This window comes from Lichenostomus cassidix, chromosome 3 (genome assembly GCF_008360975.1).
Source record: "Lichenostomus cassidix isolate B80296 chromosome 3, HeHo_3.0, whole genome shotgun sequence".
NCBI lineage: Eukaryota > Metazoa > Chordata > Aves > Passeriformes > Meliphagidae > Lichenostomus > Lichenostomus cassidix.
The window spans coordinates 13,007,592-13,033,302 of record NC_139483.1 but is presented as its reverse complement, the minus strand read 5'-3'; the positions used below and the strand labels follow the sequence as shown (position 1 = coordinate 13,033,302).

The 25,711-nt window shown below is 36.3% G+C and overlaps 1 protein-coding gene across 12 annotated transcripts in view; it reads right to left on the bottom strand.

Annotated features, from left to right (window-relative positions):
- Positions 1-25,711, bottom strand: part of NRXN1 (neurexin 1) — a 670,457-nt gene that overhangs the window by 584,819 nt on the left and 59,927 nt on the right. For 9 of the 12 annotated variants that reach the window (XM_085054558.1, XM_085054559.1, XM_085054568.1 and 6 more), the window contains exons 3-4: positions 8,904-8,921; positions 4,236-4,265 (exon numbers count right to left, since the gene is read on the bottom strand). The exons of 1 other annotated variant lie outside the window; for it this stretch is intronic. In XM_085054558.1, the coding sequence (XP_084910684.1) occupies positions 4,236-4,265; positions 8,904-8,921 (48 nt within the window). Of the gene's footprint in view, positions 1-3,418; positions 3,483-4,235; positions 4,266-8,903; positions 8,922-25,711 lie in introns of those variants that run through there. 2 more of the 12 variants (XM_085054561.1, XM_085054570.1) reach the window with 2 other exon arrangements.

The window sequence follows — 25,711 nt, the reverse complement described above, 5'->3', positions numbered from 1 at the left end:
CTGAAGTCTTTCTTCAGCATTTGTACACAGTAGAGCAAATACCAGCACATCAAAAGCCTGCAATCTAATACGATGAATTGCAGTTGTACTATCAATCTTTTGGTAGAAACAGATATTGCTCAGCTAGCTAACATTTAATAGTTTGTCATGAACCTGAGTGACTCATGTACAATTTAAAGCTGCACATAATCTCTAATATAATAGAACAGGAGTATGAACATAGTATTTAGGTATAGAATGAGTAATATATGTAGTCAAAAGTATGATAATTACATAGAAATAAACTATAGATAACATGTATAGTGTTAAGAGAACTGCAGTACAGAAAAAGCAAAGTAATACACGTCACTGTTACAGATTCTGAATTATAAATTCCTTCTATTGCTCACCAAAAGAATATGAAAAGGAGTGGAAGGGGTTTTTTTTGGTTGGTTGGTTTTGGATTTGTTTTTTTTTAATAAAGAAATAGAGTGTTTCACATTAGTTGCCATATAAGTCTGGTTGTCTTACTATTCATCGCAAAATAATTCTGCATGACTTTGACAAGGTAAGGCCTATAGGTGGAAATGGTAATTTTATTAGACCACTTCCAATAGTTGGAGAAAGCAGACAAAATTTGTTTGGGCTCAAATTTGTTTAGGGCAATCAAATCTGTCTGTTATGAACAGCAGGTTCAAGGTTTACTTTGAACTCAAACTATTGCTCTGAGCAGCATTTTCAAGTGGTCTAATAAAACCATGAACACAACCCTTACCTTGCCTGTGTCTTTTCACCATCAGAGCTATGACAACTCTGCTGCTAAAGTTCTATACAGGTAGGTTATGTCCAGAGAATGTAAAAGGAATTCCTAAGTATTTCTAAATATACGGTTCTTAGGAGAAAATAAACAAATGGCAGTATAACTAAAAGATAGTAGCTCTTCCTAGAACTGGGCATAACATTTACAAGGAGTAATTTGTGGGGAGATCATCCAGAGTATACGAATTTAGATTTACAACCAAATGACAAACATCTCGAGTGTCATGAGATGGCAATTGATTTTGTATTGCTTGCCCAATTGGAGAGGTTGCCTCAACTCTCCTTCCTCTGTCAACACCAGGTCAACACCCTGTCCTAATTCTGAAGATATACTGGTTTTTTTTTTCCTTTTTCAGTATCCCAAGAATATCTACACAATTAAAGAAGATAGTGATCCTTCAGCCATTTATACTCTTCAGGACAGATTACATCATAAAGCTTCTTAAAAGTGTTTTATTGTTTACATTTGCAAAATAAGATTAGCTAATGACATAATCACCCATACTTTTGCAATTACTGACCTTGCATGTCTTTCAAGGAATGGAACTTATAACAAAGGTGTTTCCTCTTTTATCCCTTCATTCCTTCCCATCACCCTCCTGAATTGTTATATTGTCATGTGTTATGAATGTGTGTTATCACAACTTTTTCAAGGCCACATGTTTCAACAGCTGATATTACTGCAGTTTCAGGACAGTCAACAAAATGATGCCGGTTGAGGATATGGTTCAATATCAAAGAATATTGTTCAATATTGAGGGATATTTTCTACAAAAGCAACTGGAGTTGGTACACATACAAACCCTTTCCATACATTTGAACAAATATACACTGTCATATGTGCAGAAGTGTTGTGATTCTCAAAACACAGTAATGATTATTTGGATATTAACTGGATAAATCTAATAAAAATCAAAATATGAAAAGAAAATTGTAGTCAAATGATTGGATGACTGCTGACTGGTGCTTAAATTATGTTACTTGGCACAATATTAAACATTAAATGTAGCTAATATACACAAGGTAATTTTTGATGAATATAGGTGTTAAAACTTTAAAAATAAAAATATAAATCTCTAACAGTTGCACAATACTTGAAAAGTTTCTGTTTTGCTAACAATCTGCTCTCCAGATCAGCTATTATTCATTATAAATATTCACAATATTTATATTTTATTCCTCTCATACAAAAAACCCCTTTGGTGTCATACACACTGCATCATTTATTCTGTGTACAGAACAACCTAGAAAAATGATTCTGCATTATTAATAAAAATTATCTATAATGTCAAGGTTCAGTTAATATAAAATGTCATTCTAAGGTAACTGCAGCCAGGATATCTACTGATTAGGAATAAAATAGCAATAATAAGTAATAAGGAAGTCATACAAACTAGGTACTATTAAGAAAAACAAAAGGATAAGCCATATAGCAAACAAAACAAAACAATCCTATAAAACAAAGAAATGAGCAGATTGGTTTTCATATTGGCTTAAAACTTTCCTCAGGTAAGAAGCCTTAGAGCTCCAGAACACACACATCCCTTTAAATGGTACCCATCTACAACACAGGCACAGAATCTTTCCAGGGAGTCTGAGATGAAGAGCAACGAGACACTACGGTTTTGTCTTTACTGTCTTTGCATCCCATGGAGTTTCTAGGCATGGAAACACTAAATCAGCCAAGACACCGACAAACCCAGGAGTTTGTTTCTCATTTAATTAGTTAGGAAAGTATGACCATGCAGATTGGATTTCTGATTGATACAAAGAGTAGGCATGCCCTTACAAATGCTTAAGATGAATAGAACTGTATGATTCACCATATGTAACAGAGATTAAATGGGTTTTAATGACCAACTTCTTATCACAGAAATATATTTACACAATGCCTGTGAAAAAGTATCCTTGTAGCAAAACCTGGGGTTTATATATACAGGAAAAAGAACCTTGTCCTCTACTGCACTCTTTCCTCTGGGAGAAGGGAAATAAACACTGCTGGAGTTCTTTACATAAAGAAACAAAAAAAAGAATTAAAAAAACCTCAAAGAAACCCCACACTTCTCTTTGGCTCTTATTCTTCCTCATTCCTTTGTCCAATTCTTATCTCAGATATGCTCAAAGTGATTCATATACAAGAAAACTCTCAGGGCAAATGTGACTGGCTTATAGCAAAGTCTTGCTAAAGTTAGTGCTATTCCCGTTTAAAACATACATCAAGCTGTGGACTGACCCTGGACAGATTATCTCCAGAGAGTCTCTGTTGACCAACATCATGGTTTTTTTTCCATATCTGGTGGTTTAGACCACATGTCTTTGAGAACAAAAAAAGGCATACCTCAAAATGTGCCTGTTATTTCATCCTGAATACTCCCTATAACTGTAGCCTCTTTTATCACTGCCAAAGGTATACATCTCTCACAAAACCAGGAGACAAACTTTGAAAATAGTCAGCCTGAAGTTTAGGATAATTACCCTTACCTTGATATCCATGACATATTTACTGTAAGAATATACCTACCTCATGTTATCAGTGCAAAAATTTTACATTTACTTACATTATTTATAAATACAGTAAAGTATACTGATGGCATTAAAAATAAAGAAAATCATGTAATACCTTTACTTTTACCTATGGATTTGGTGAAATGGTTCCATGAAGAAAGCATTTCCAGACAAAAAGAGAATAAAGAAGAGGAGAGAAACAACAGTAAGAGTCATGAGTACATGTAAATGCAATAGTATCTGAACATGAAGAGACAAAGTATAGGGTAAGTGTCTGAAGACAAATGGAGGTGCAATCAGTGTCATATTAGGGATTAGTTTATTTCTTCCCAATCATGTACATGCAGAGAAACACAGAAATAACCCATGCTTAGATAAGAAAGACTGCCACAAAGGTAACATGGACAATGGTTAGGAGGAAAAAATTACTGGTTTTGTTAGGTAGCAAAATTGTACTCTCAGCATTCCAGAAGCCAGGAGCAGGTGCTTTCTGCACAATTCCAATCAGCCATGCATTAATGCGAATGGACTCTTCAACGTGTACAATGTGACAAGAGGAGTATCTTCTTTCAGGAGCTAGCTGAAGAGGGGTCTTGTGCTTTGTTTATCTTTTACAGAATTGCCCAAAATTGTATTTTCTGATAAATATATGATTTTTTCTCAATCACTGTCTTATTTCTCTCACCTCTTTTTAGTTATTGTATTGCAAGAGGGGGAGTTGAGGAGGCAGGAAGGACAAAAGCTTACGGAGCAAACAAAAAAAAAACAACCAAAAAATGAAATAAGAAAAAGATGTGACTAAAACCATGTGTTTCTTTACAGCCAAAGACAGCTTTCAAGCATTTGCCCATCGGTTGCAGTGATGGATTCAAAGCAGCTACAGAACAAGAAGAAACAATGAAAGCAGAGTGGAAAAGGAACAGAGCCCATACCTTGGTCGCCCATCATCAGGTGCGCCAGACCTTGAAGGGAAACAAGAGCACAGTCAGCAATGAACAAGGGAGCACGGGAAGGTGGTGTTGTCACACTGACAAAAATGTTTTGTGACAGGCATCTGTTTCCTATGAGATGTCTGTATCACAGAGGGAAATCAAAGAGCATTTTTCAACCACTGGTTGGAATGCTTTGGGCTACGAGTAACAGAACTGCAATTCAAACACTGGGTGCTGGTTTGTTGTGAATTTTTTTTTTTCTGTGCAGTATTTGCAATGACAGAAAATAATAAAATGCTTTCAAATCCAACCAATTCCTTTAATAATCCATCTGTCTTTATCATATTTTGGTGATATTGCTTTAAACACTTTGCTGGGAGGACTTCCTGTCCTCTACACGTGAAATGATGTTTAAACCCTGGAGAAGTTTAAACCTGAAAAATGGGCTGGGTCTGATCTTTTTCCCCTCATAAAAATGAGCATTTCAGGTAATTAAATAAAATTTCTTCATCACATTGAAATGATAATGCAAAGGATGTTTCCTTATTTGTGTAAAATGTGACAGTAGAATGAATTTGTTCCAGAGAAGGCAAATTATTACATACGCAATATAAAATATATAGTAATAAAGAAAATTTAAGTGACAGCTTCTGCAACTCCTTCATAAATCTGTGAGAAATAGATTTTGCTTTATACTTGTATAGTGAGATGAAATCCCATCATACCAGAATAGGTCTAGTGACATTTCAAAGCAGATGTCCGTAATGATAATCACTCATCCAGAGCCAAATTTTGTTACTCTTTAAGGAAAAATATTCAGCTTTTTTAATTAATGATAATAAAATGATACTTAAATCTCACTGAATATAACATGATGTAGGGAGACTATTTATTTTCTAGATATAGGAAGGTTTTTCACTTTTTATGTCTGATTTAAAAACAGGCTTATTCTTGTTGAACTTAGCTGTTTTAGGACCCATTTCAGAAGTTATTAATTGTTCATGTGTTAAATGTGCTCCTCTTCTCAAAAAGCCATACATTATTTTCTTATTTGCAATTAATTTAGATTAATTCACACAAAGAAGGCGAGCAATAAAATATCCTTCTCTTTATTAGAAAGCAGACTTCCTAGAGAGAGAGTTTCTGTGATTTCTAATTCACAAAGAAAATTAGGTGCACAAATGACTCACAGTACTTGGGGGTAGTTCAAAGAAGATACTCCCGACTGCAATCAGTCTGAAAGGATTTGTCTCTTATCAGTTCCAAATCTCAAGTGATGTTCCAAGTAGACTAACAATGGTTTTGCTGAATTATTGCTTTTTAATGTCACCCGTTTTAGATGTGTAGTTAAACTGAAGGGCCTGATGTGCCTCATCTCTTGTGCAATAAATTCTGTTTCCAAATACAGTGCTCTGCAGCTGGTGGGATTACCTGGGGCTCACAGCAATGTAAACCAAAGCTGACTGGGATCCTGAAGGGATGCCTGCATCAGCATTGCTGGGGAAACATCACAGCTGTACTGGCAGTGTGCAGCTTGTGAAAGGGAATAGAAATGTTTTCCTGGGTGCTTTCTCTCTGTAAGTGTTGCTGCAAGAGAGGCTTGCTGAATACACAGAGCATAAAGACCAGGTGATATTTTTCTAATTAATTTTTTAGCGCTGGGTGTCCTTGCTTGGATCCCCTGACATGTGGCCTTTTGGAAGTATCAGTCTCTTCTTGTGATTGATTCATTTGTCTTTTGTGTTTTAACTTTTGGTGTTGGCAACTATAGCAAGAAATCTCAGACTTTTGTATTTGATAGAGGAAAGGTGAAGCTAGTCAAATATTACAACATCTTTTTCTTTAATGGAACTGTGACTTTTCAGCCACTATTTTATGTGAGCTCTTTCAGCTCTCAGGGGTAAATCACTGTCCTGTCTCCCAGGGGAATGCAAAGAAAGTGATCCCTTATGAGCTCAAATTTATATGTGTACTTCATAGCTATAGAAACCTAAACAAAAGTCTAGCTTCGGATTGTCACTGCTTGATAGCTACTATTTTTGTTATAATGATATGTGAAATTGGTCAGTTGTAAATACACTAATCTTATATAATTTGAAAAAAAAATGTAAATAGCAGAAGTGACTCTTGAAAACATCATAAAAACTACTTGAATTTTAAGAGCCACTTACAGTGTGGTTCAATGAAAAAAAGCAGTCAAGTGAATGTAAAAGACATAGACTGCTCAATCCAAACATCTACCAATTAAAAAATGCAAGGCACTACTCCTCAAGGCACTGTGCTTTGTTTGACTCTGTGAGTTACTTTATTTGCAAGCAGTGAGGTCACCTATACTTCCTTGCTGAAGGCATGTAATGATACTTACCTTATTTCCTATTTTTGCAATCTATGGATGAAGGCTATGGAAGAGTGAAGAACTACTAGTACTGTACCTGTTCATTCCACAGAGTGGTTTAAAAGGATACAGCTAAATCTGCCATGATAGCAATCACTGCTAGATTTGCAAAATGAAAGTCTGCTTACAATAGAGAATACCACAATAGATAGACCTGGGAAGTTTTATCCTTAACTAGCCATGTATAGGCATCTTGTAAATTTAAAATACTCATTTGTGCACCATTACTTCACTTTCTTTGTGAATCAGGAATTCAAGATTTAACAGGAATTCCTCATGTATGGTCCACTCCAATGATATCCTGAACTTGGCTCTGAGAGGAGAGAATTAAGGGGCACAGGGTGGGATAGTGGAAGGGGATATGAAGATAGGATATTGTCATAGTTTGCTGTGTGAGTTCCATGCAGAGCACAGGCCAAAACAAAATTTAAATGTGATAAACCTGCAGTGAAGATATTAAAGCCTAGCATAACTTCAGTAAAATGAATAAACAGTAGCCTTTTTTTACCAGCAGTACATACAAAATTGAATACTATATATTTCTGTTTTCTTGTGCAGCCTAATTTACAGAGATGCTCAGATATCACAGAGATCAAAGATGAAAAATTTTAGCTCAGTTTTCAAATTGTGCTTTGAATACACCATTCTATGCTTCCATTCTTTACATATTCATGCTTTGTAACTTTAATGTATGCATAAGTATCCCGACCTGCGTTGGAATAAATTTAAGGTTGCAGTTTTAAGAATTAGATTCAGGTAAAGTCTGGATTAGCTGTTATCCAGGTTTTATCTTGTACTGCTGTGCATAAATGAATATGTGAAACGCAATTGAACCTCCTTATCTAGTTATACTGAACCTAATTCAAATTTTGAGACTCATGTTGACACCAGTAAGAGTTTTATGCACAGATCAAATACAAGATTAGGCAGTTATTCCCAGGCTTTAATGTTTTTCAGTCTGAATTTCTATCCCAGTGTTGTTGAATACATTTTTATCTCGCAATGAAAACGAAATTTTATTGCTGTGTACGTGCATGACAATGCACACAAGTAAAGCACCGGAACTGTTTGAATTTTCTTTCTCCTTGGGATAACATATATTTTAATAAAATTTCACAGCATTGTCTATGTGCTAAATCTGAGCACCCGTCTTCGCCCTTGAATACAGCAGCATAGAGAAATGCATTTCAAGGCTTCTTGAGAAAATCACCCCTGAACAGGCAGGGAGTGACCAGTGGTGACTTGAAACCTGAATGAACTCAGGCGCCAGAGTAGCTCATGAAAGCACCCTGGGTCAGAGTCATTCCAGGGCAGCCACTTTGCATGTCAGCTAGTTTACAAAGTCCTTGCTTTGAAAATAGTTTTAAAAATATTGGAATGAAATAAAATAACTGTATTTTTTTCAGTTTAGATAGGTAAACTAATTTTTTTCAAATAGATAATTGTTCATCCAGTGTGCAAAGTTTCACCCCAGAGAGACTTTTAAAAAACATCTGTAAATAAAAAAGCACCTGCACCTTTTGGCTTACAAGCAAAAAGACTTGAAAACTTTAAAATGATCATATATTTGCATGTGTTGCCAGCTAATAGACTTACTTACCAATATTCAGGATAGATGGCATTGTGCCTTAGTTTCCACTGCCCTATGCCATACTTTCTTTAAAGTGACTTAATTACATACCAACATAATTATTAAAATCACATGCTGCTTCTTTCACAGTGTCCAAAAGGCAAGTGCATTATGCTGAAAAGTTAGACAGAAAACCTTTTTTCCTAAAGCTTTGTTCTGTAAAGGATATTACAGTAAGCAAGGTTTGTGGTGTTAAAGAGAAAAGCGCTTTCCATTTTCCTAAGCAATTCAAAGACAGGAATTTAACATGCATTACTATCTCATTGGGAGGACTTAGGTTTCACATTGATGAGACAAATAGTTTCTTGAAGTGATTTTCATACAGAACATGTAAAGAAATCAGTCCTGGAAATAACCAGAAAGATTTTGGATATGATATGAGTCATACAAGTACAAATCCTGTTGTTTCAGTGGGGATATTCTGGAATTACTGCAATAAGGCCAAGGAGGTTTGCTTGTGTTCTGTATGAAAAAAGAAATCACACTTATTTAATAAACTTGTATGTCTTTATGGGGGGAAAAATACAACTTACCGTACTGAATGATATGTGTGCTTTTATAACATTAGGCAGAAGGAAAAAAAAACCCCACTGAACAGGAGGGAAAAACAAGAGCTTAGGAAAATAAGGTAGAAAGCACCCACCTTCCACATAGTTGTCTTCTGTAAGCACATAACAGGGAAGGAGAGAAAAGGAAAACATTCATTAAGCAGCATGCAGACTGGAACTTGCCATTGCATGTCTTTATCATGCAAGGCATCAAACACAACATGCAAGTGCTCCATTGCTACAATCCAGAGGGAAAAACAAAAGCACCAGGGAAGCAGTGTTTCCTCTACTTAACAAAATTTATGTGATATGAAACAAAACAATACTCTTTCCAAAGTGCAAAATTTGTACAGGATTTACTGCAGCTCTTTGTACATGCAATTAATAGTTATTAATCAGAGGATCTTCTCGTAAAACATTTGTAACTACATATTTTAAAGCCACCAGTCATTTGTGATAGGGATTCTAAGTTCATTTTGTTCTACCTTCCCATTCTGTATTCTTCTGGATGATGAAGCAGATGATTTTAAACTTCAGATAACTTAAATTCTTGAATATGCTGGAAAAATGTCACCACAGGCAGCATGGCTGATCCTGTAGTCATTAGTGAGGCACACTGGTCATTGGGTCAAATCTCCAAATCCAGCAGGGAAAAACTTGGACTTAAACTGGGTGGAATGTCCTACAGAATTGGTCAGCATCAGAAACTTGCACATCTTAAAAAATCAATCAGTTCTCTGCCTGGTACAGCCAGCAAAGGCTCACAGCAGTGCCAAGGGTGGGTTCTGCCCCTGGATTAGATCAAAGGGCATTTTGCCTAAGGAAAGACTGCATTCAACAAGCAATAATTTGCCCTTTTATCCCCAACCCAACATCAATATGGGGCACAGGAAAAAGGTTCTCCCAACGCTTACAAAGCAAAGGGGGACTAAGAACTGATCCCCAGTTAATGAAGTGGACAGAATTTAAAGCTAAGAAACAGGCTCAGTGTCCTGATACTCATGTTAGTGTCTACAGTCCTCAGCTACTCCACTGGGAAGGTGAGTTTGAGGCAGTATTTCTGTTACCCGTTATGGCCATGACTGAGGAGAGGATAGGGGAGAGAAAATGGGAAAGGTAAAATAACGAAGGAAAACCATTACAGAAGTCAAGGAGATGGACTGTGTGGAAGCAACAGAGACGGAGAAGGGTAACAACACAGCAGTCTGGCTGCCTGGGAGATGTCCTCCTGCAGTTTGTGTCATCTCCACCAATGCTTCCTGGGGAGTGAGCATGCAGAAACCATGGCAAACTGAAGGCCAGTTCTGCCATTATGGGTCATTTCTCGTGGAGTCATCCCACAGGAATAATACCTTTTCATGTGGCCATGAAGCTAAACTAATTTTTTATATATTGCAACCCAATAAAAAAACAAGAAAATGAGTTACACAGAACTGGGCTTAATGATGTTTCTTAAGTACAGTCATTTCCTCCCAGTATGTGTCACTTATCATAGTGAAAAGCCTTTAGAAGTTAATGCCAGAAAGCACTGAGAAATGTCATCAAAACTAGACAGTGTTCCAATAAATAATTTGAAAAGTTTACTACTTTAAAAATAATAACTGCAATAAATGATTAATAAATACTAAAGGCTTAAGTTTCTCAGTTTTTAGTTGTAATACTCAGAGGTCAGGGCAGATAAAGTTACTCAGTTCAGATAGTATAATTCACCTTTTCCATTCACACACTCTCAGTCAAGAAATAGAATAAAATTCACTGAAAAAATGAAAAACACCCAGTTTCACAAGATAAAGATATTATGTTCCATACACAATGTAAATTGGAGTGATAATTGGGCTATTAGAAATAGCAGCTTTTAGCTAAAGTTTTCTCAAAGAGCCTTCTATCTTTAACTATATACAGTAATTTCCTTTCTTTAAGTAAAAAAAACAAACACCCCAACTCAATGAAAAATAAATTAGTTATTTCAATTGTAGCATAACTTCAGGCTCTTTAATCTAATTCCAGTTATCACAGTGCTGGTATATTGCAATGCTGACATTGTCTTGGTGTCCTTTTTGGTGGCCATGTTTAGCTTAACATGATTTTTTAAAACCATCATATAAACTTCCTGATAGGCCAGTTCAGCTCCTCGTGATGTAAGAGCCAAAGAAAAGGGTTCTGAAAATGACATCAAAGGCAGCATCACATGGTTAAACTCATCTAGCTAGAGGGTTTAGCATATTTTGTTTTATGAGTCCTCCTCCCAGCAATAATTGGCTTGCCTTTTTGATGACTTTCACCAGAAAGATTCATACTAGCTGAGCAGCTTCCCATAAATGTCTGATTGATTAAACTTTTAAGTGATAGCAAGTCAAGCTGTCAAAACATTTTGAATTAAATACAATGGAAGGAGTTGAATTCCTACTCTGTGAATTAAACAGTGTATATAGCCAAACCCCCATGCACTAGTAAACAGCAATGAAAATTCATTCCTCCACAGGTTCTTGTCATGGTAAGTTAAACCATCTTAAACATTTTTGCAATCTAAGAAAAAAATTAGTTCAGCTTCTTTATGGTACTTTACAAGGCTTTTACATTAGATTAGCGTTGAGCACTTTTCTTTAATTAAGGTAGTTTGTTTGTGATGGCTGATATATTTCCATATCACTAACACATCATTTGGCTTTCCTGATTCCCATTTTCTTGACGTGGCCTATTATTTTAAGCAGAATCTAAGAAGCCACAAGGTCCAAATTTCTCGCCTTGCTTTTTATTCATTTAGTTTAGTCCAGCCACTCTTCATACAGAACAAAGAAAAAGAGGGAAAAAAAATGAAAAAAGAAAAAAAGGAAAACTCTTGGAAAACCATGTAGACTATCAAGTTGCAGTTCAGAGGGAACAAAATTTTCCTCATTTAAATCAGGAGTAACTGTATTTATGTCGCTGGAGTTGCACTGGTGTAAAATTTCTGTATCTGGAGGAGAGCAGAGCCATACTACACATTTCTGTCACTGCTGATGATTTAGCCATGCACAGTCAGAATTAACCCTCGTTTATATCCATCCACTCTGGGGGAACTTATTGAGTAGTGCTGTTGAGAACCCAAGGTTTTCAGGACCCAAAATGTCATCTCCAAATGCTGCAGGCAGTGACACAGAGCAGAGCAGAGCTCTTTCCTTTTCTAGACCAGCTGATTGTACCAATGACTTTTCACCCTGACAACAGGTGATTTTCTCTTCAGCATTCTGACTTCAAAGAAAAGAGGGGAGTCCTCTATTTTCACATTGCTACTCACTTGAAGAATTAGAGAGTTCTTATCCACTGCAAATGCTGATTTCCCAGACCCTCCCCCATGCCCACCACCAACAAAATTAATTGCCCTGCTATTTTCTGCATTCGCAACCTAATTCCTCCAGCCAAAGTCTGCTCTCAGTGCTACGTGTGTAATCTGTTGACTGTGCATATCGAGCCAAATATCGAGTTGATTTAAATCTGGTGTGACACAGTTGAAATCAGAGGAACTGTACAACTTACACAGGCTGTGAATCTGGCTCATTATCTCCAGATGAATTGTCTCAGGCTGTCCCCACTGAACTGAGAGCAGATTCTGCTCCATATTTTTTTTTTTTGCAGCAAAAGCGCAACCAGTTCTAATTATTTTAGCATATCACTGTGATTTAGTGATATGAAAATGGGAATCATATTTTTACAGTATATTTTTACTAATTCAAGAATCATTTTACTATTTGGTGATTCTTCAAGGAAACCTTGATTTTTTTAAAAAAACCCAAAACCTGACTCTTTCGATGATTAGTGTTTTTTTCTGCTATTACATTTTTTTCATCTGCTAGAGTATTTACACCTTAGCCACACAATTATGTAGGAACTGTATTTTCATGACAAACAGAAGAAACAATACATTAGTATTTTGAAATTACAAAAAGAGAAATAACACTATAAGAAACAGCATATTAGCAAAAGCATTTTTATAGTGCTTTTTTTTTTCCTCATGACAACTGTAGTTCACAATCACATTCCGGCAAGGAAGGATATAATATACCATAGACATATTTTATGAAATTTCAAAAGGTATTCAGAAGTATGACAAGTGGTGAAATAGCATGAAATAAAGCTATACTATGAAGGTGTCTTGCGACAAAATTGATGGCTAAAAGTTTCAGTTGCAATATTTTGTTTTCTCAAAGAATAATGCATCATTATACTTCTCTCTAAATTTCTCTTTATATTTTTTCATAAAGATATAAATATATCTTTATATATCTCTTTAAATTATGGAAATGCTGTACTCAGAAATATCATTTCAAGGGGCAGCTTTATCTGTGGAACTGTTCCCAGCATTGCCTGGACAGTGCAGTTTAGCCTGTCGCATCAGTTCCTCAAATTGGTAGAGAAATTGGTTTAATGGACATGGGGTTCAAAACAAAATATTTGGGAAGGATATGAACATATAAAATATGTTATAAAGCATGAACTTTTGAACAAAGTCAAATTGTCAATAATGATGCAATACATTGAATACCCATGGTTATAAGCATTGATTCTCTCAAGTGCTGTGTACCTGACAAATTCCAGTAGGATTATTTGCATTTTTTAGAAATGTACTTTTGAAAAATGTACTGTATGTATCGATTGCAATTATTGACTGTAATTATGAATAATTAGAAATGGATTATAAAGATGCCTAGTACAGAACTCTGATTTTGTTGCAGCCCTCTTGAGTGTTGCATAAATACGGAAATAGATGTTGGGATTCATACACAAAATCTACAAATCCACCAGAATTTAAGGAAGAGGGCCTGGAAATCCCTACATTTCCACATGGCTCCACTAGGTCTGAAATCAATGTACAGCCTCTCCCAGTCTCCACACAGATCTGGACAGACCCATTCAGAGGACTTTCCAGTGCAGTTGGTAGAAATATGACAGGGATTTCATTGATATTTTTTGTGTGGAAAGGAGAAATTTCAGAATAACAGGAGTTTGGTCCTGTTCTAGTTTCATTCTCTACCCACATCTCTTTGAGGGGTGGAATTTCTTTTCTGGAATGCCCTGTTCAAGACTTGGGGGAAAGGCAAGATCCTGTAGGGAGCACTAATAGCCTGCCTTGACTGAAAGTAAGGACAAGACTTTCTGCCAAATGAGTATCATTAGGGCACAATTAGATGGTTTTTACCAGCTTTTTACAAGACAAAGACATCAGCCCAAATTCAGTACGCTTCTGTAAATCCTAGTAATATCTATGAATTTATTCTAAGTGAGGCCATCTTTTCTGGACAGTATCCCAAGTGCTTTGAGAATGAAATAATGACAAGATCATTTAAGTTAAGCTGCTGTAGATGAGCTCCAAGTGTGAAGCAGCTTGGAAGGCAGTGCAAGTTTTGAGTGCACAAGCAAGGAAATAATGAACAGAAATAGCAACTGGCATTATTTTTTGTGGCATAACTAAAACCATTACTGTGTTTATTTCCAGTGCTCACATATTTAAAAGGGAGTAAAAAATGAAAGAGGTTTCAAAAAAAACTTTCTCCACAGTCACTCATGCCATTAAAACCCTAAGAAAACTCAGCAAATGTGTCTTACAAAGAAAGCCCTAAGATGCTCAATCTGTTGAATATATCCAAGATAAGATGAAGGGGTATCTGAACCCCGTCTACAGCTATCAAAAGTTTTTGATAGCTGGAAGTTGTTTCAGCCAGACAAAGACTGTGAAGAGTCAGAAAAGTTCAAATTGAAAGGAAGACAAAAATATTCAATAAAGATAAAATAAGCATTGTCGATTCTAGGAAATTCTTCCTTCAAGTCTTAAGACAGAGCCTTTCTCTAACAGAGACTGCATATCAAGCATTGCTTTTGGGATGCACTGTAGGAATAACTAAAAGAGATTCTTCCTTTTGCCATTTAGAAGTCAGGTTAATATTTTCATAGTGGTGCATTCTGGCCAGAACTCCTATGAATCTATGAATTTACTAAAGTGAAACCAAGCATAAACAGCAGCAAATACTTTGACACCCTGTTAAACACAAAAAATGTTCAAATACATTGCTTTCTCAGAACCAATCTCTGCATCATTTACACAAAGATTTCACTGAGAAATATTTCCCATGAAGAATTCAAATATAATGGATGAAAAAAACCCATTCAGACAAATTCCTATTTTCCCTATTTTTCACAACAGGATAATACCTCCAGCCATAATTTACTTCTAAGGCCTGTTACATTTTTTAATACCCTCTCCAGTTATCTGAGAAACAGAATCAAAATCAAGACATAATTAATCACTATCTTTCTCAGGCAACAATTTTTGTGTGCTATTTCATTCTTGTGCCGATTTTTTACTTTTCTATCACTTATCATCCCAAGTGTATTAAATATGAACCCATTCAACATGGCTTTAGTTTAATGTTATTAATCTATGATGAGTTTATTGTTACATATTTTTAGATATTACACATCTGATTAGGATTTTGTTTCCTTGGATCCACAGGAGTTAAAAAATAAACACACTTTTATAACTCCTTTTTCTCAACTGCTTCCTGAAACCGACATTTTTGGAAAGTTACTTGTTCTCTTCTGTTAGTGGTTTTTACCATACAAACCTGGACTGTCCCAGGGGAGAGATCATGTAGATATAAAAATGACTGCTTTTTAATTGTATTACAATCCCAAGTAATTTTACTTTGGCCATATTTTCCCACCTCATTAATTTTTTTTCTTCAAAATGGGTCTTGCTACTCTCATATTTACTATACTTATGGCCTGCTTACAATACATCAATTCTTTAAAGAAATTAGCATCACTCACTGCATCTGTGCCATGGCTGTAGTAATGGCAACCAGGAATTAATTTTTTTTAATAATTGAATTTAGTAATATTAATAGAGGTAATGAAAAGAAAAATAAATCATTTGCATATGTGAGGGTGAATCAAATAACCACACTCCCTGTTCAGTGTTTTAATTTCCATGTATAAGTAGGAAGTGAAACACAATGTAAATCTATGTATTTTACTCAGTAACTAGATATTCTTTAAGAACTGCTGCTCTTTTCTCATACATCCCCTGGAACTATTTCTCTGGATTCAAAACATTCAATTTCCACTGAAAATCTCTGGGATTTACACACTTTGCTTTGCTCTGTGCATTAGGACCTTTTCCATGTAATCACTAGAGGTCTTATTTCCTATCATGGAGAATGGACAGACTGACTAGAGCTACAAACTGGCTGCATATGGCTCACTTTACAACTCCTCTTTTCTTCCTGGCATTCTTTTTATTCCTTTGGATTTTCCTCAGTTTTGCCCTTCTGGGTACATGGCAGGGAAATATATTTTCAGGCTATTCCTATCAAAACCTTTCATACAAAATTAATTCTTCTGGCTGGCAGAGATCAATGTCAAGTACAGATTAGGCTCTATGAAAGTGATGTGGGGTGACACAGGTATTTCTATTTTAAGAACACCTGTTTTGAAATCAGTTTGAGAAAATCATAAGATAACTTATTTCAACAGCTTCTTTAATGATGAAATGAGGAATAAAGATTTTTTGGGATTCCTCATGCTTGTTTTGATTTATGTGAGAGTAGAAACATGCCCAACATTTCCTTGTTGCACTGTGCTTTGTGTAGTCAACTATGCCTATCCAAGAAGCTGCAAATTCAGGCCCCAGTTACTATCAGAAGAAATCAAATCCCTCTCCAATCATCCTTTCAGCAAAACTGGTCTCTTAGACCCATTAATAGAATAGGATTAGCTGAGCTGACAGCGAGCAAAAATGCTGTGCAGTGATTGAATGGCAGAAGTAATTTTCCAGCTGGATGGCAGCTTTAAAGAGGTGATGATCCAGTGGATAACATGAGCAGGAGGCTCAAAGGAGGAGAGGTCGTAGGTTTTGTCCATGAGAGGGATATTATTTTTAGACAATACTTCCTAAAACTTTCCTACCAGTTCTGTACTGTAAGGTGTACTGGCAGCTATCTACACTTACACAATCTCTACGGTGCAAATATAGCATTTCCCCTTCATAGCACTTACTAAAGAGTGAAGACATATGACTGCACATTTTGCCTATCTGAGATATTCACTCAGGCCCTGACTCTGTAGCTGGATATTTGTGCCTTCCCAGACTGGTACAACACCAAAATTAACAGGACTGCAAGCAAAGACAGCCATATTTTTGTATTCACACTCTGTTTTTATAAAAAAAAGAGAGGAATGTTTATGTGCTATCCTGATGCCGTGACTTTGACACAGGCGGCTGAAGATGATTTTATGTGAAGTGTTCTTGAGAGTTAGCAGCTAAAAATGTAGAAGACACATTGTACAAAATTAAAAATAGAGTACAAATATTGGAAGTAATTTTGTTGTATAGTTCTTTAGCTAGCCACCATGATATTTTCTTGGCTACTACTGAGATTCATTTTGTGGATGTGAACTGAGCTGAAGCTGCCTTTGGAAGATATTAGAATGGTATAGAACAAAAATTCCTCTCATTTTAAATGGGAATTTCCTCTGAAGTGAGTAGAGCTGTACTCTGGAAGTCAGCATACTGTAACTGAGTCCTTAATTTGACATCAAATTAAAATTTAATCATAGCTATCTGTGACAGCAAGTGAACAAAACAGATATCTTTATTTTTTTTAAATGAACTTAATTTTCTCCTTTACTAGTCTACAATCATCTCAATGCTAATGCTGAACGTTATTCTGATTAATTAGTTGTTATAGATAATGACAATCTAATTACAAGAAATTTTACGATTAAAAAAAATCAACATTTCTTCATTTAAAATCTGGTCATCGTTAGCTAAAGTAAGAGCTGATACATCTCTTCTTTCCTCTGTAGATTATACAGAAACTGCAAAAGAATATTTCCTTTTTTTTTTTTTTTTTTTTTAAGCCATGTGAATGCCTGGATTGAGTTTCCAGGCATCCAGAGTACTTACATATATTGCAATCAATGAGGTGCTTTAGAGCTATTTTTGATTTTCATTAATCACTTAGACATGAATTGGTCAAAGCGTTATTTTCCTGGCATGAGGACATACATTGTAACTTTTATAACACTCCTAAGTGATGTAACAAATGTGCAGGCATTAGTTTAGTGCAGGTGAAAAAGTTGCCTCTGACAAGGAAAAAAAATTCCTGATGTGCTCCTGCCTACCCATGGTGTTAGGGTCAGCTACATTGATTTATCATCTATGACTGTTCCCATCTCAGAGCTGCACAAATACAATTTCTAGTGGTAGCAGATACAGTAAATATTGCAAAATAGTCGTTTTAGGGGTTTATAGAAATTAACCCAAGACAAATAGTTCTTCTCTTCCTTACAGTTAATCATTAGCACAGAATCACAGAATCATGCAATGACTAAGGTAGAAAAGGCCTCTGGATGCATGCAGGGTTCACCAAGAGCTGATTGCCCAGGGTCATGCCCAGATGGCTCTGGAATATATCCTGTGTTGGAAACTCCACCATCTCTCTGGGTAAGCTGTGCTGTCCCTGTGGGACTCTTATGGGAGACAGTGTCAAAGGCCTTCCTGAAGTCCATGTAGCCAACATTCAGAGTTCTGCTCTCATCTACCACATCCATCGACTCATCATAGAAGTTTATGAAGTTGGTCAGGCATGACTTACCCTTGGAGAAGACATGCTGACTACTGACGATTTTCTCATCCTTAATGGTTTCCACAATTAGCTGCTCCATCTTGTTCCCAGAGAACACTGAGTCTTGCCAGCATCTAGTTCCCTGGTCCTTCTTCTTGCCCTTCTTGAAGATGGAAATGCCATTTGTGCTCTTGCGTCTTTGGGTACGCCTCCCAGCTTCCATGATTTATCAAAGACAATCTAGAGTGGCCTCACAATGACAGTTCCCTCAGCATATCCCATCATTGTATCCCATCAGTGTATCCTGTCAGGTGCCATGGACTTATGTACAGTCAGTTTGCCTAAGTGTTCTCTGACCTGATCCTCTTCCACCCAGGGCACATCTTCTTTGGTCCACCCCTTCCCCTTTTTCTCAGAGAACTTAGATTCCTGAAGGTTGATTCAGGAATCACTACAGGCTGAGTCAAAAAAGGCACTCAAGATCTCATTCTTTTTCTGTCCTGTGTCACCGTGTCCTCTGTCTTGTGGACAATGGGTCTACATTTTCCCATGTTTTTTTGTCAGTAATGTACAGTAGCTCTTCTCATTGTCTTTGACATCCCTGGACAAATGAAATTCCATTTGGGCTTTGACTTTCTTCACTTCACTCTTAAATGCTCAGATAATGCTTCTGTATTCCTCCCAGCCCTACCCGTCCTTGCTTCCAACTTCTGTAGGTTTTTTTTTTGTTTGTTTGTTTGTTTGTTTTTTTCAGGGGGAGGCATATGATCCATAAATATTAAACTGTTTTCTTGGACCCTCTTTTCTGCAGGGCCTTATCCCATGGGACTCTTCAGAGCAGCTCTTTGAAGAGGCCAAGGTCAGCTCTTCTGTAGGCAACTGCTCAGAGCTTTCTTCTCACTCTCCTCTGTGTCTTCAGGGTCCTGAACTCCACCATGGGCACTGAAGACAAGGTTGCCCTGATCTTCACATTCCAAAAGAGCCCATCCTTTTCCATGTATGCAGTCCAGAAGATTACCTCTCCTCATTGGCTCTGCTCTTGGAGGTAGGATTTATTATTGATACTCTCCAGGAGCCTCCCTGAGTACTTATATCCTGCCTTTTTGTCCCCCCAAGCAGACATCATGGTGGCTGGAATTGCCCATGAGGACCAGGGCCTGTGAGAGTGAAGATCCTCCTGTTTGTCCATAGGCCTCATCTACTTGTTCTTCCTGGTCAATTGGACTATAGCAGACACCTCCTTTAATGCCATTTTTGACAGCTCTTGAAGTCTTCCTTATCACCTTTGCTCCTTTCTGAAAGAAGTTGCCCGAATATGTATCCTGATGCTCATCTTCAATCACTTCACTTTTTTTTCCCTAAACCGACATTACCTTCAGTATAGGCCATGTGGAGTTATTTTTGTTTAGTCATGCTGCAATGTAATTCATGTATCATAATACATCAGCACGGTAGCATGTTGCCAATGAAAATGTGGGAAAGCATCTTTTCCATTTTTAGCTCCTTCACAGCTGGAAAATTGGTCAGGACATCAAAGATGGCATCAAGAAAAAGAAGTTCAAAAGAAGTTCAAGCAAAACTGAAGTTCACTCTGCAGCACATAGGATTCTTTAGTGAAGAATCATTTCTGGTGTAAAACTTTGTCAGAACTGATTCTAATACCTTCTCACAAAAACCTTTCCTCACAAAAAGTTGTCTCTGTATTGCCCTGCAGTATATATGAAGGGAACAGTAGAGAACACTGTAATGACCTTTCAGGGGACTGAGTCAAATAGGAGTTTAAAATGAAATTAATGAGAACATCTAATGCAGAGCTATTAGAAGGAGCTACAGGGGAGACATAAATATTACTGGTTGAGATATATGAATAAATATTTCTATTAAAATGTGTTCTGAATGTATTTCTTAGATTGCATTCCTTTAAGGTTGCTTCTTAGGCGTGTTATAAAATGGTATTTCTTTTACGTTAAAGCAAAATTTTAATAATAAGTGGATTAAGCAAACTTTCCAACAAGAAAAATCCTTTTCTGTAAGGTAAATGCTGGCAAACAACAGAAATCTTGTTTGATTGTTAGTCCATTATTGAAATGAACACACAGATCATCTGCTTCCTCGTTTTAATTCATGAAGAGGAGGAATAATTCTGAGGTTCCCAAAGAGGAAAAACTCCTACATCTAAACCATAATTAAAATTTCTTTCCGGAAGAGTATTTATGCCATTAGGCAATTCACAGAATAATAATGATGAAAGCAAGGATCCTGTATCATATAACTTCTGTACTTAATCAAGTTAACAAACCTCCCAAACAAAGCCCAAACATTTCTTGCATATTTTTTCAAATCACATTTTCAGAACAAAGAATCTTTCCATATTCTAAGAGAAAAACTCATATTTGAAGGAGGCAGAATTTTTATGAGTATATTCTGAATACACAGACCACATCAGAATATGAACAGTCATTCATGTAGTAACAATGCCTTATGCAATGTAAAGGGTGTATAAATGTAATTAATGCAGCCAACAGAATGAACAATAAATGATGTGCTATGGTCCAACTAGTCATACCAAAACAGTAACAATCTTCACACTGAACATAGGAAAACAATTTTACTTCACTAACACAAAACTCCAGAATGTCACACCATGCCAAGGGACAGAAATAGATCACACTGAACTGCAGGAAAAGTCTCCTCACAATTCAACAAAACAAGATCTAATGCATATGAAGGTCTTGAATTTGAAAAAGGAGCATCAAATTAATAGGATTTTGAATTTTGTGTATGTTCTTTTGTTTAAAGGGAATAGTTCAAAGAATTGTGATTCTATAATTACAGCTTGTACCAAAACAAAACTCTAAAAACTGTACAAAAGCCACTAACAATATAATTTAAATTATTTTCAGTTGTAAATCCTCTTTATATAGAAGGCTAAAATGTGCTTGATGCATTTTCTTATTCTGCTTTTTGCAGCTTATAGCAAGTGCCTTTTCACTCTATGAAATGTATACTTATTCCAAAAGTGTCTACTATGAAGAACATCTAATGCTCGTAAATAATTTGCCTCTTAGAAAAAGAAAAAAAATTCAAAGCACATTTCCCAAAGCATGCTTATAATGCATGGAGAGCAGCCACGTCATTTTACTTCCATTAAAACAAACCAAGTCCCAAACACCACATTTATTTCCAAAAGTACTTTAGAATATAAAGGTCTCAAGTGTTTTTCTTTTATCACTTTGAATGTGCTTCAACATTTAGTATTGACAGCTATAAATTTTTATCCAGTCTGCATTTCCAGTGAGTTGCCACTGTTTTCTGAGGTGGGCCAAATTCTTAAAATACAACACCTTCTGGTTAGAGCATTGGCAAAAGCCTCAAGCAACACTACTGTTATTACTCTCTTACACCCTGCATCAAATGACATCGGTACAGATTTAAAAGACATGTAAAAGATGCATCCTAACAAATACTACAATCAAATGACATAAAAACGACATGTCATAAATATAATGTCCTACATTATGTGCATTTCCTGTCCTCAGTAACAAGTAGTCTGATGAGAAGTGTAAAACTGAAATACTCAAAACAGGTAAAATACTTGCAAAAAAAAAAAGTGGAATAGAGAAACTGGGATGAAGTAGGTCTCATGTAATAAAATAGGATCCTCTTTAGAATCCAGTCAGGTGGACAGAAATGTTTTCATTAATTTGTACAGCTTGGCTGAGTCCTGGGTTGCTCCGTGGCTCTCACAGTTTACCTGCTGTGCTGCTACTTGTCACCTGCAACTCCCATTGGGACCTCACGGTGAATCACTGGAACACAATGAGTTCACCAATCCCCTCGCTCTGCCAAAGAAGCACTTGTAATCAATAGCTTTTAGTGCAATGGAAGTTACCACAAAGCTTTCAAGATCTGGGTTTATGTTGTAGTTAAAATGAGCTTAGTGCCATCTCTGGAGTGTAGTTTCTTCACCAAGCTGCACATTATAAATTAGGTCAAGGCTGTTTGTGCAAACTGGTATTTTGGAAGATATAACAAAAGCAACATAGAAGATGTTGATACTATCACAGGGAAACCATCTTCATATGTTTTATTTGTGGATGCCTACATACACACATATTTAGATACATATTTAGATACATATTTAGATGTGATTGGAGACAGTAAAAATAGGTCAAATAAATTTTTCATCTGAATTGATTTGAGTGTGCATGCAATGGGAAAGTGCAGATTCTGATGGAAGATATGGTTATGTAAATCTCCACTGAGACAAGAGAGCTACTTCAAATATATGCAGACTGCTTTAAGTCCCCTATAACACAAGTTGAAATCTCTGGTTGAAACCCCTCCTAAATTAATTTCAAATTGGAATCCTTCTCTTGGAATTGCATCACTCAACTTGCAATATACACTGGAATTTCAGAAGAGTACAAAGGCATTTAGAAAAAAAAAATCTCACACACTTGTTGGCTATTTTTTTCTTAATCATCAAAATACTGTAAAAAATAGCTATAGTAACAAACAACAAATAATGTAAGTCAAATCCAGTGAAGAGTGGAGTACAGATTTGATTTGTGTAGGAACAACACGTCTTCTAAGTCCCAGTTTCTCCAGGACTGAAGAGCATGATCCCACATGCTGGAAGGAAACAGTGGTACAAAGCAAAACTGAAGTTCACTCTGCAGCACTAATAGCAGCCATGCCTCTCTGAAGTGAAATAAATGCCCCACTGGAAGTTTCAGGTCAAGAGCAACATTGCAATGGGATTACAGGACTGGGCTGGAAAAGCTGAAATTGGCACAGAGAGTTCTGTCATTGCACAACAGTGACGCTCATTTTGGTGTCATTTACATATAAAACTTATGTACATTGGGTATTCCCTCCTGGAATCAGGTAGTTTTCTTAGCAAATAGAAGGATGACATGCAAGTTAAAGAAGAAGAACAATAACAACAACAATGGGAGAAGCATTAAAAACACAAAAGGAGGTGATATAAGGAAAAGAATAGCAATTTCTTTTGAGAAAACTAAGTGTGTAAGGGTTAGTGTAACTTACACAGCACAACCCCATGAATCTCACAGTCCTTGTTACGTTTTCCAGGACACAAATATTTTCTGAACAATTATAAAGCATTGGAGCCACATCTTTTTCCTCTTCATAAGCAGTGATTATTTTTTCTTTTTGTATTGATTTTTATTTAACAAATATATTTATTGGGGCCATTCAAAGGAAGCAGTACTGATATTTCAGATCTGTTTCTACATATATTTGTGAGTAATTCCCATGGTCATGTGAAATAAACTATACTAATGGTAGTTTTGAGCTTGGAATTTTAAAAAATATTTTATATTAAAAAATGAGTTGTAATTCCAGGCTTAGGTAGAGAAAAAATATAAAGATAATTGCCTTTTTCCCACCTTCACAGAATAGTTTAAATATATTCAGGGCAAACTATGAACATGATTGTGATTCTCTGTACCATTAGAAGTCTTTGCCCATTGTGCTTCTAGTGCCCTTCATGGAGAATTATTGGCAGCTATAAGAGCAAGCTGGAGGTCAGTCTACCAGTCAGGGTTAGACTAAGACTAGTTGAGCTTGATATCCAGGAATAAAAGAAAAATTACACTCATTCATCAGTGTGAAATAGCACCCCATATGCAATTGTTCAGAAAGCACTTGGCTGGTTTGGGAAATACAGTCTTAAGTTATAGAGAGCCACACAAGCAATACCTCCAACAAAAAAACTTCCTAGGAAATAGATTTTCTGGCAGCCTTCTCTGGCATGAAAAGCATAATAATAAGTGTGTGTCATTGTCCTCAGTCTCTATCAGCATCTCCCACTGCCTTGGAGAGATCTTGTTCATGCAAGTCCAGGCTGATTTAAGATCAGCAGTTTAGGCAAACACACATTTTCACTAAAAAATTTGCAAACTCATATGCCCAAATTTAATTTCCAGTGCAGTATCAACAAATCCTGTCTGTGTTACATATTGGTTTGTGAACAAAACATTACAGGGCTAATATAAGGGTGATTTGAATGGAAGGCAAAAATATTTGTAAAGAAACTGAACAGAAATGGGTGAACTATTTGGTCAAACACAAAACATTACCTTGCTGAACAGGACCCTCTCTAGAAGAGATGATGTGAACATCAACTTACATATAATATGCAATATCATTTATTGTGTTACAGAAATCCTAAATATACTTTAGCAGACTCTGGAACTCTAGCACACTCTTCATATGTATGGAAAAAAACCCAAACTGTACAGCCCTCAAAAAAAAAAAAAAAAAAGAAAGAAAAAACCATGCAGAAGTTACACAGTACCTTGAAAAATCAGATTCTGAGAAAGCATTTTCATCCCTTAGGACATGAGCATCACTCCTCACAGAAAATAATCACATAGCTCTGATGTTATGAAAAAGATGGAAATGACAGTTCACAAGACTACTGGTAAACAAATATCAAGAGAAAAAATGGATCTTGGTCTCTACAGGCAGCTACAGATATACTGTGACTCCAATGTGGAGGTAAACCAAAGCATTTAATTTTCTTCTAAAACTGTATTTTACAGGTAAATATACTGCTTTGTTTTGGTGGGGAAAAAGCCTCCTGAATTCGCTCTTCTTAGGGTTAATTTTCACTGATTCCACTTCTACTTTTTTTTTCTTTCAAGCTTGATCCCTAAAAATGTCTCTCCATTTTCAGGTGATTCTATATACTTGGGCTTTGAGCACTGAGCTCCTAACTTGGAAGGGAGAAATCTTTTTAGTTCACTGATGAAGTATTCACACTTCGTTAAGCCATAAAAACCTCTCCATGGTTGTATAGCGTGTTTCATGAAAGGACCTCAGCAGTTTATGCATATAAATGCCTCCATGCAGCAGACAGAAAATTTGGTAGTTAATATTTTTGTGCAAGCAGAAGTGGTGCTTGAGACTTGTGTGAGAGGCATTCAATTGGGGTGAATGTGTGCATCTCATAGCTGAGCAGGAGAAAACACAATAGGGGAATTTTAAATTGATTCAGGAAAAATGAAGAATAAAAACCATGATAGAGGAGGCTAGGCTTAGACATACAATACAGGTAGGTGATGTCCCAACAAACTTCAAGGAAAGATTAGGTAGGAATCATACAAGACATACAGTATTTTATTGAAACAGGAGAATTGTTTAAATTGTATTTTTTGCTGCTTTAGACTATAATATCTGTGAAAACTGTTGCTATCTTTTACACGGTGGATTTCATTCTAAAACTCTATTTTGTTAAGTAGGTGACAATATGCTGGGCATAATGTGATGAG